At 44.0% G+C, this 11,091-nt stretch overlaps 1 protein-coding gene across 1 annotated transcript; it reads left to right on the top strand.

Moving 5' to 3' along the window:
* The first annotated feature begins 1,886 nt into the window (after window positions 1-1,886).
* LOC136451961 (protein ZINC INDUCED FACILITATOR-LIKE 1-like) lies at window positions 1,887-7,095 on the top strand. Its single transcript, XM_066452638.1, has 17 exons — window positions 1,887-2,148; window positions 2,730-2,770; window positions 2,896-2,956; window positions 3,126-3,228; window positions 3,318-3,420; window positions 3,509-3,562; window positions 3,665-3,727; window positions 4,313-4,362; window positions 4,453-4,528; window positions 4,730-4,894; window positions 5,050-5,137; window positions 5,433-5,518; window positions 6,001-6,108; window positions 6,292-6,336; window positions 6,427-6,515; window positions 6,625-6,668; window positions 6,790-7,095. The coding sequence occupies exons 1-17, from the start codon at window positions 1,983-1,985 to the stop codon at window positions 6,891-6,893; spliced, it is 1,446 nt and encodes a 481-aa protein (XP_066308735.1). The 5' UTR covers window positions 1,887-1,982; the 3' UTR covers window positions 6,894-7,095.
* The last annotated feature ends 3,996 nt before the right edge of the window (window positions 7,096-11,091 follow it).

Here is an 11,091-nt window from a genome sequence, read left to right as displayed (position 1 = left end):
GCCTTCTCGTGCGGCTTCTCTCCCTGGCCCGCCGCTCGGACGAGGCCCCTTCCCGGCGCGGATCTAGCATCCCTCCCTGGCCCGCCGCTCGGACCTGGCCCGCCGCTCGGACGAGTCTCCCACGCGCGACGCTAGTGCGGTGGCAGCAAACAGAGGGCGGGGCAGGGGCCGGTGGCGTGGCGTGGCGGGCGGTCGAGCGGCCGTGTGCAAGGAGGGCGCCGCGGTCTCGTGCGGGGCTAGACGCGGCTCCCGGCGGCACCTGGCCGCGGCTCTCAGTGGTGCCTGGCAGCGGGTCTCCGTGCCGCCTCCTCCCCTCCTTCCTCCGCTCCTCCTCCCCACGCAGGCTCCCGTGCCCAGACCACAGAAGCAGAGGAAGGTGGAGGCGTCGCGTTCGGACGGCGCCGCCGACTCGACGGTCGTGCTGGTGCTGCCTACAACCCGGAGCCGTCGCCCTCCCGCGCCCGCGCACGCGCCGACGGCGAGGAGCCACCACGGGGCCGACCTGCCGGCTCGTGCACGCGGCTACGAGCCTGCTCCGGCGAGCTGCGCCCCCTTGCCTTCCCCACGGCTGTGCCAGTGCCTTGGATCGCCGCCGTTTTTCTTGATGCCGTGGACCACCGTCGTTGCCAACTTCCTGCCGCCAAGAACCGGCCAACCGAGTTCGCGACGTCGCCCTGGTGCTGTAGAGCCGCCCTGCTCGCGCTTTCGTGGACCGGAGCACGAGATCGAGAGCTGCCCGTGCGCTATCCACACGCCTCCCCCGACGGCGTTCACGTCCTCGGCACGGCGCACAGGCGGCCCGGCCCCGCTCGCCGCGCGCCCCGTCCCCGTACCCCAGCGGCCACAGCCTGACCCTGCGCCCCAGCGGCTAGGCCCCAGCACCACATCTCCGGTGGCCGCACCATGGCCGGACGATCGACCCCGCGCCGCGCGCAACCGAGCCTCGGCCAGACAGGGGCAAAATCAAAATTAGGCATAAAAACAAGGGGCAAAATCGCATGGGCATTCATGTCTTTTGTACAAAGTTTAACACCGTTAGGGGTGGAGGACGGAGCAGGGGCAAACTGATGCTTTGTGAATGGCACAGTAGGGGTAAATTCACAAAGTCAAAAAAATAGAGGTAAAATCATAATTTTGATACAAAACAAGGGTACAAACGCAAGTGCCCCTTTATTTTTTTTATCTAAACCAAACACGTCACATAGTTCTCTCCCTATATCTAAAAAAGAAATTAATTCTAATTTTAATAAAGTCAATGCATACACGGATACTAACACATCAGATATTGTACAATATGTATTACTATATTTTTTGCAATGTAATATAATATTATATCGATTTATAGTCATGAATGTTGATAATATCTTTAGTAAACTTAGTCAACTCAAAATAATTTGAAATTTGACTAAACTTAGAATTGTATGTTTTTTCCTAGAACAAAGGTAAGTATTGACTTCACCGTTAGATTGCATGAAGTGAGGGTCAAATTAGAGTGTGAGAAAATAAATTGAAAGCTCGAGAGACGTGCACGTGCTTCAGCGTAATGAAACTCTCAAATGAGACCGACCTAATTAACATAAATACATGTTGAACGCATGGGAGAGAGAAATCAGTGTGCCCAATGCACCGGACTTATTTTTCCCTGCGAATCCAATGCATCGGACATGCCCGTGTACTTGGCACTTGGCAGTGATGAAGGACATGGAGCCGTTCCAAACGGGACAGACTCAGCCAACCCCTTGAACCCGCCACCTAAATTTAGCCAAACAAACGACAAAACCCCGATAACTAAGGAAGAAAAATGAGAGCTCCAGAGGTCAGAATTCCTACTAACGCATCACACCCCCGATTTGAGACCAGCAGCTCTCGTTTGCCAGCATGCGGATCCCGACAGGGACAGCCACACGACGTGCACCACCGCGGTCGTCCTCACCAAGTCGCTATCCAGGTCCTGACGACGTTCGTCAGGTGCTCAGACCACCATGGCCAGCGGCGTAGGCGAGGCGTCGCTGCTCGTCGGCGGCGGCGGGAAGGTGGCCGTATGGCGCGAGCGCTGCCCTGGGTGCAGGCAGGAGAGGAAGGTGCAGGCCATTGACGGGATCCCATACGCGGACTTCCTCTACATTTGGATCGCCTGCCTCTGTGCCTGTATGAATAATAGTATCCATCTGTTCTTCTGAATGATCACCACAATATAATGGACATTTTCGCTGATCTGAATGTCGGATAAGTTAAAACATCATGTGATCGTTCAGAAGAACTGCTTCTATATCCTCTATAGCAAGACAACGATGAGTGATTTTTAGCAATATATGCAAGAGTAATTCCTGCTGCTAAGCGCCAACATGTGCGTATCAATAAGTGTGTTGATGCTTATATATTCTTAGTATATAGGACCATATGTTGAGGTTGTTTCGTCAGGGTCGTGCTCTAGTACTCAATTTTAGTTGATATTCATTTTGTGTACTTGTTTTCATCCATCTCATCACTAGTGAAAGCTAGTAAGTACACCTATGATTGACCTGCTAAACTTGTAGTGATATATATAATAATAGTGCAAAAATATTCATTTTGAACACTGTGTGCACGTGTTACTTGCCTCGTGTATATTTTCGGTTCAGTGACTTGTATGTCCAAAGTATGTTTCTATCTTCTTATCAGTTATTTTACTGAATGGACTTGTCAGTTTTTTTTTTCAGTGACTAATACCTCACCTTTTCTCTTTCCAGCTCTGCCGATCCAGTCGTTGTTCCCTTATCTATACTTCATGGTACGCATGCATGTTTTAGATCAGAATCTTTACTTTCATTAACGTGCAGAATACTTGCTCTGTTCCATCATTTGTTTTACAAAAAAAATGGCGATCAAACATTCACCTTTATTGCAATCAAACAGATCAGGGACTTGAAAGTGGCAAAAGAAGAGCAAGACATTGGATTTTATGCTGGTTTTGTTGGTGAGCAGCGTCTTCTTTCACGATTGGGGTTTCAAGGCTCAGTTTCATACTCTTCACATAAAGTCGCATGTGCATAGTCTAGTACACCTGCTGCTACAATCATCATTTGACTATGGTTTATCATCAGTGCTAGCTGTGTCTCAGTGGTTGTATTTAATTTCTCTGTTAGGGGCTACCTATTTCCTTGGAAGAACCATCAGTGCCGTGCCATGGGGCATGTTTGCTGACAAGTATGGAAGGAAGCCGTGCATTGTGATCAGCATCCTCTCAGTGTACGGATCATGAAGTCAAATTGTGATATCAACCTTAGCATTCAATTTAACAAGACCCTAGTATGTATTGTTTTTGGTTCCCTTTTCAGGATTGTGTTCAACACACTTTTTGGACTTAGCACAACTTACTGGATGGCAATTGTAACTAGGGGATTACTTGGGTTGCTATGTGGTATACTAGGACCCATCAAGGTAACAAATTAACTACATGGATTGCTAGACTAATATTTGTAAATGATAGTATGTCTTAGGTTCTCATGGTTGCATCTGCATTTTCTAGGCTTATGCTTCAGAAGTCTGCAGGAAAGAGCATCAAGCTCTGGGAATCTCTCTTGTAGGAGCAATCCTTTTGTAACCTTTTTCAACTTTTTAAATAATTATTTTTGTGTTTATTTTACTTGTAACTAACTTGTGTCTGACATTAATTATGTCATAGGTTACATCTTCACGAGCGATAGCTCTTGTTATTGGGCCAGCAATTGGAGGCTTTCTTGCACAGGTGAAGATTATGGAATTTCGATAGCAATATAAGTTAATTTTGAAATGCTAATGCCTTCATCATGTATCCCTTAATCATAATTGACCTCTGATGTGTACAAAAGAGGATAGTAATTAACAAAAATATACAAATTGAAGTCAAGAGTTTCATCCAAAACTATATTGTAAAAATAGCCCATATATATGGAACACATTTGGAGTAAATATACTCCCTTCGTCCTGAAATGTAAGGTATCAAATTATTCAAATTTTCTTTAAAATTTATAAATCACACACATACCTACCATTAATGTTTATTGTCAACCACTAGCTCAAAATAAGGTAAAAATAATACATTCTATGATTAAGTGAAGGTTGCAGGCGTCATTTCCTTTTACATGGTAATCTATCCTAGAGTTCCTAGGATACTTTGTATTTTCGGATGGTGGGAGTATTCTTTGGTTAATTTCGCACTTTTACCAGGTTGTTAATAACTATGATTATGGTCTTTAATGAGTGGGGTGAATATTTGCATCTTATGATTAAATGAAGAAACTATTGCAAAGATACACATGACTAACATTGTCTATGCTCTATCATGTTTTAGCCTGCACAAAAGTACCCAAATCTTTTCTCCGAAGAGTCCATATTTGGGAGGTAAATTATTTTTCTTACCATTTCTATCCTATAACTATTTCATTTTTTTAGACTATTATAAACCATCAAAATTTTGCATCTAATTTTCAGGTTTCCATACTTCCTCCCTTGCTTGGTAATATCGTTACTAGCAGCAGGATCATGTATTGCATGCATTTGGCTTCCGGTATGCCACATCATCTTCCCTATTATTTTCTATCTTGAATCCAGATAGTTAGATCCTCTCAAGGAAAAAATAAATGAAATATGTTTGGACTTATATTCCACCATTCAATACATCTTTTTTGCAGTTAGATAAATAATCGTTCTTTTGAAGCTCTCTTAAGATATTGAGAACATTCCTTAGAATTTTATCCCATTTTCTTAGGAAACGCTACACTTTCATGATGATGCCAAACTAGAAGCTATTGAAGAACTGGAGGCACAAGTTGTTCGCTCCGAATCTACAAAAAATCTGCTAAAGAATTGGCAATTGATGTCAGCAATAATCCTCTATTGTATCTTTTCCCTACATGACACAGCTTATCTCGAGGTAATCTCTATCATATATTTCTCAACCTCAAGATATCTTCAAACTAACTTCTTCATTAAAACATCAATAAAGAGGATGTTTTCACTCTATTCCTTGAAGTAACTACTAATAAGATGTATATGCTAATGCTAATACCATTGTAAAACCATTTCTAGATATTTTCACTCTGGGCTGTGAGTAGTAGAAAATTTCGGGGCCTTAGTTTGACATCCCAGGATGTTGGTACTGTACTAGCCTTCTCAGGTATGTGGTATTTTTCCAAGTTTTAAGCTAATAAATATTTAACATGAGAAGCAAAATACCTTGTCAAAGGAGTAAAATTAGCACATAACCACTTCTACCAAATAGTGAAATGTTTTGAGTATTACTTAACTATGGGTATATAAATCAACCAATGCATTTAAAATCTTCCATGTGATATTATTAGCCTTGGGATGTTGAATTATAGTTCCAATGACATGGTTTCACAAGTAACAATGCTACAAAGTTATTGCTGTTGAGATTATTTACATGACAACAATTCATTTGATCTTGGTAGGTTTTGGTGTACTCGTATACCAACTTGCTATTTATCCTTTCCTTGCAAAGTATTTTGGACCAATCAAGACATTTCGGCCTGCGGCGGTACGTGAGAAATACATCTTTGATGGTTTCCTTGTAAACTTGTAAAGAATGAAGAATCTTAATAAAATAGATAGTATGGGGGAGACAAATATTCAACTGATAAATTGTATCAAATCAAAATTGTTAGATATAGATCTAAATATTAGGAAGGGGAGACTATTTATTAATTATTTTCATGGAAACTGTAGGGGGGTTCCCAGTTTTTTTTTTTCTAAAAGGGATGTATGAAGCAGATATTTGTCTATGTTGTATAACTTCTTTAATCTGACTCATCTTTTTTAGTGCTGAATTCAAATGCATGTTTTTTTTTCTCGACTACGTAAAAGGTTTGCGTGTCTTTGTATTAAGATAGAGAAAAATTTCAATACAACACGCCTTAACAGGCGCCCTATAGATGGTCATAAGAGATATACATAGACGCTCGCACCCTCCCTAGTGTACTTTTTTTCAGTGCTGAATTCAAATGCATGTTTGGTTTGCAGATCCTGTCGATCATTCTCCTCACTACGTATCCCTTCATGGCCAATCTACATGGCCTTGAGCTCAAAATACTTATCAACATGGCATCAGTTTTGAAGAACATGTTTGCTGTGAGTCAAATTTCTTCCATCTCTTTTATCGCCATCGACTACTAGCATGAAGAAAAGGCATTTCTGATGTAAATAAGCATTTCCAAATTCTAATTTGGTGAATCTTCTGAAATGTATAACTATCATCATTCAAAAGTAAATTCTATTATGAACAAAAACTAATGTATTATTTAAATGAAACAGGCTACTATTACTATTGCGTGCAACATTCTACAGAACACTGCAGTGGTACATATCAATCATGTTTGGCAAGTTTATTTGTATCAATAGCGTTACCATTTTTCTAGCTTATTATTACTTGTCTGATAACATGTGCAGACACAAGAGCAGAGAGGTGTTGCTAATGGCATCTCTGTTACTTTGATGTCCATGTTCAAAGCTGTAGCTCCAGCAGCAGCAGGAATTCTGTAAATATTCTTATGTTTATCTTTTATATGGTTGGAAAGTTATTATTTTTGTCTAGAGCATTAAGATAATGGATTAGATTTTCTTAATTTATCTCTTGGCTTTTTATAGGTTCTCTTGGGCTCAGAAGCACATAAGCGGACTGTTCTTACCAGGTAAACAGCTCATACATGGCTCCCCCAATTGTTCCAATTTTTTTTCCCTTTACTTAGGATTTCAGGAAGCTAAATATAATGACTAAATGCACATATTTGTTTCATTTACAAAAAAATGCAGGAGATCTGATCTTGTTCCTAATGCTAAACATGGTGTCCGTGATTGGTCTGGTGCTGACGTTCAAGCCATTTTTCTCCCTACCAAATTCAATGAGGCATTCGTAACTTTGGGTATATGAAGTTTGTTCCTGTGAATTATATCGGGGCACTGTCTGATTACAGTTGGGTTTTGAACTGCAACAGTCCATGTACTGTATTGGTCCATACTTTTAGTCTGATGATGAATTAAGTAATCACATGTAAAGGGTTCTCTGAGTTTTTGCATGACACCAAAGGGCCGGATGTTTGGTTGATTTCATAAATTGGAAATGTGATCTTGCTTGACATGATCCTGACTTGTAGATATGGGTTAAACAATCTGGATTCTATGTGGATCAGCTCTGGATTGGAGGCGAACGGTTTCGTATTGATCACAAGCTGGGCTGATTTGGGGTTAAGGGGTCAATGGATTGGTTTGGTTTTATAGGAGTCACAACTTTTCAAGTTCCAAACGTTTTCAACCCATGGTTGCAAATGGGACGTAGTGGATAGTTTATCCTTCTGATTTGCTCAGGTCCTAAGGCCTCTATGCCTCACACATGCTGCCAGCTTCGATTCACACATGCACTCGCCGCCACTTCGTAGACGCCCCAAGTACCCAACTTTGCCTCCCGCGTGTCGCTAAGTTCACCGGTGGCTCCATTATAAGCCGTTAGCAGGTAAGAAGGTCTGCAAGAGGCAGCCCATGCTCTGTTTCACCAAGCACCATGCCTTTGTATGTTTCCTTGACCAACTTCGAGCCTCATTAAAGATGCGCCCAAGAACCAACCAACAAGGTCGCCATGAACGACACCTATATAATTCGGCCAAAAACTCTAACCAAAAAGTCCCAGATTTTTATTTTTTTTTCCTGAAAACAAGCTTGATGAAGTACTCATGTAGGGGTAATAGGCCGGGTTAGACTCGGTCTGAGTCATAACTAAATCTAATTTATGCATATCATGCAATATATTATCTGAGTTGCCTCTTCTGAATCTATCTTATGTCACTGAGAAGAAACATTATTTTAGACCTTTCATGTTAATTAACACGACACATGTTACAAAGCAGAAAAAATAATTAAATTTGTAAAGCTCTCGCAAAAAAAAGAAGCATCCGGGCAATGGTTTGTTATTATAATCTAATTGTCATCAAGAAAAATACCATGGATCTATTTTGTGTTCTAAAAAATTATCTAAATCTACTGTTACAAAAATACACAAAAGTAAATTAACCCCCGAAATCTATGAAAATTACCCACATTCCACCTATATCATTATGAAGAATAAGCTAAAGTAATACATGATATTGACTCTCATATAGTGTGTTCTACCATAAAATAAAACCTATGCATCTATGTATGTGTATTAAGGCAAGAAATCCTTATGCCGGACGGGGAACAGGAAGATGCGGTGCTGGACGGGGAACAGGAAGATGCGGACCAGGAAGGCCGCCCTGCTCGGCTGCTCGACGGGGAGCCCTGCTCGGCGGCGGTCTGGCGGCTGCTCAGCAGCGGCCCGGCGGCTGCTCGGCTATCCTTCAAACCTCATCTTCGGTGGCCTTGGACCTCCGCCGGCGAACGGTGTCGACGAAATATGGTCGGCAGTCTACCTAGGGGTATGCCCAAGGTAGTAGATTATCGGCAGACAGGTGCGCAAGCTACGAATGAGATGGTGACGCAAGACAGACACAAGGTTTTATCCAGATTCGGCCGCCGTGAAGGCGTAATACCTACGTCATGCGTCTGATTGTATTGCTGTATGTCAATGAGATATGTTTTTGACAGGGGTCCCCTGCCCGCCTTATATAGTCTGGGAGGCAGGGTTACAGATCTGGAAACTAATCCTAACCAGTTACAATTGTCATAGGTGGCCGGATAAGGATTCCTATTCTAACCGACCAGGATCTTGCTTGATCTCCAAGTCTGCCTTGATTCCTTACGCGGGACTCCGAGCAGATTGGTCGGGCCGCGCGTCGTCTTCTAGTGGGCCGAACCCCCTGGTCCGGGCCGGCCCAAGCCTAGCCATAAGGGTATAGGGGTTAATACCCCCACAGCTAGTCCCCGAGCACCATGTATTATGTTGCGACACGCCGTTTGATCTTCTTCGGCTAATGTAGTCTGTCTTCATGTCATCTCCAACTGGTTGAAACATTGATCAAGCAAATGTGCCAGTATCCTGGTCAGCACAGAGAGCAGTAGACCACGATTATAGCCGAAGATTCCGGTTGTCCGAAGAATGCATGGTGCTCTAAAGAAAAAAGAAAAAGATTTCTTTCCTGATCAAGTGTGCCCACTTGTATTTCTGAAAAGAAATGTAAGTGACCCTTGTATAGTAGCAGTTATGGCCAATAGTCAGAGCGTAGGGGTTGATAAAATAAGCACATTCACCGCAAGGTGAAGTGTACCCACTTAGTCCCCGAGCCTGGTAGTAGGTGACGTAGGCACATGGTGCCAGGGTCTAAAAAGAATTCCCAGTTAAGTTGAGAATCCAATCGTCGTACAATCGATACGAGATGCACCGGCAGGTGCATCGTACCGATGTAGTCCCCAAGCTTGCTGGAAGGCGAGGTATCAGCCTTGTAGCAAGGTCTAAGTGAGAAAAAATAAATGCCTCTCAACTTTATGTGAGTACAAATCACATGTAGCCGAGGAGAGCGGTCTCCGAGCAATGGTCGGAGAGTGGTCGGGGCAATCCCCGAGCACAGCATGGGAAAAATGACGAATCACCGAGAATAACCGTAGTCACTTTAGTCCCCGAACACGAGGGCGGTCGAGACAGTCCCGAGCACGAGAGTAGTCGGAACAGTCCCCGAGCACGATGGTGGTCGAGGCAGTCTCCGAGCACGATGGTGGTCTGGACAGTCCCCGAGCACGAGAAGTGTGGCAAAAAACCTTTTGCCACTTGTACTATTATGCCACTTTTTAAATTATTTTATGTATTTATTTATGTATTTGCTCTAACAAGTCCGGTCTGACACGTCTGGTCAAAAAAGTAGACGGGTATAGCACGTTATTTTGCCTTTTTATCTTGTCAAGCAAACAGTTGCGTGGCACCTGTCAGTAGGTGCGTCAGCATGGGCCCTCCCACACTAGCAACGAAGAGGCACATATATTGGTGTAGATCTCGAGGCTGTGAAAACAACCGTCTACGGCGCGTGCGTACGTCTCCCAAGAATCCCGGGGAGACAAAACGGCATAACTCTTGGGTTAAATACAATATAGGATAGGTCAGTTACTATTTACTAAACCCCATTGCCATTCGCAACCATATCTTTCTTCTTCCTCTCGCCAACCAACCCTAACGCATCCAAAATCGCCACCAATCAACCCGCCACCGCTTCGACTGCCGCCTCCGCTAATCCCCCGCTGTTGTTGAAGATCAGAACACTCCCCGTTCACCAGCAAGGCCGGAGTCATGGCGAAATGTGATGCGCGGAAGAAAACAGGGGTCATGGCGAAGGAATGGTGGAAGTCGAAAAGCAACGAGCAGACCATTGAAGACCTCGTCACCATGGGGGTACTCCACAACAAGGAGCTCATAGGATGGCATGCGCCGGAGGGCGAGGGGTACCCCGATCCGCAACCAGGTGAGATCGTGGTGTTCGAGGATTTCTTTAAACGGGGATTTGGGGTTCCGATACATCCGTTTCTTTAGGGGCTCTGTCTTTACTACGAGATTGGGATTTACAATCTGCATCCCAACTCGATCCTCCTTGTCGCCACTTTCATTCATCTGTGTGAAGCGTATGGCGACTTCTAGCCCCATTTCGATTTTTTGCCATCTTTTCTGTCTGTGGAAAAAAGGAAGCGGTGGTTCGAAGATAGCCGGGGGTGTATACCTCAACCTCCGCGACGGCATGAAAGCCTAGTACCTGCACTACCCATGGAACACGTCGCTCGATGACTGGTACAAGAAATGGTTCTACATCCATGAAGAGCTGAACACGATCACGCTGTGCGACACAGGCTACATTCCGGAGAAGAAGACAAGCTGGTCGGAGAAGCCCGAGCATCTTGGACAAATCCCAGAAATATTTGGAATTACCCCATGGAAAAAACTGGATGGTCTGAGCATGGTCGGGAGTTTCATCAGCTGACGGGTCCAGCCCTGCCAGAGGAGGGTACATCCTGGTTATGAGTATCAAGGCAGCGCAGACCCGACGAGGATGAGGCAGAGGGCGCTTGACAAAATCGAAGTCAAAGCTAGAATTAGCGAGCTATTTAACTTAGCCGATCCAAATTATGCCAGATTGAGCGACATCGAGCATGCTTTCAAGCTTTCCC

This window comes from Miscanthus floridulus, chromosome 5 (assembly GCF_019320115.1).
Source record: "Miscanthus floridulus cultivar M001 chromosome 5, ASM1932011v1, whole genome shotgun sequence".
Lineage (NCBI taxonomy): Eukaryota > Viridiplantae > Streptophyta > Magnoliopsida > Poales > Poaceae > Miscanthus > Miscanthus floridulus.
The sequence above is the reverse complement of the archived record's forward strand: the minus strand, read 5'-3'. Positions and strand labels throughout refer to the sequence as shown.

Bases quoted from the DNA above. Each gene is read 5' to 3' on its own strand.
- LOC136451961 (XM_066452638.1), top strand. From the start codon at position 1,983: ATGGCCAGCGGCGTAGGCGAGGCGTCGCTGCTCGTCGGCGGCGGCGGG. The intron at 2,771-2,895 runs GTACGCATGCAT...GCAATCAAACAG, and splicing joins TCCCTTATCTATACTTCATG to ATCAGGGACTTGAAAGTGGC. The intron at 5,138-5,432 runs GTATGTGGTATT...TGATCTTGGTAG, and splicing joins TACTGTACTAGCCTTCTCAG to GTTTTGGTGTACTCGTATAC.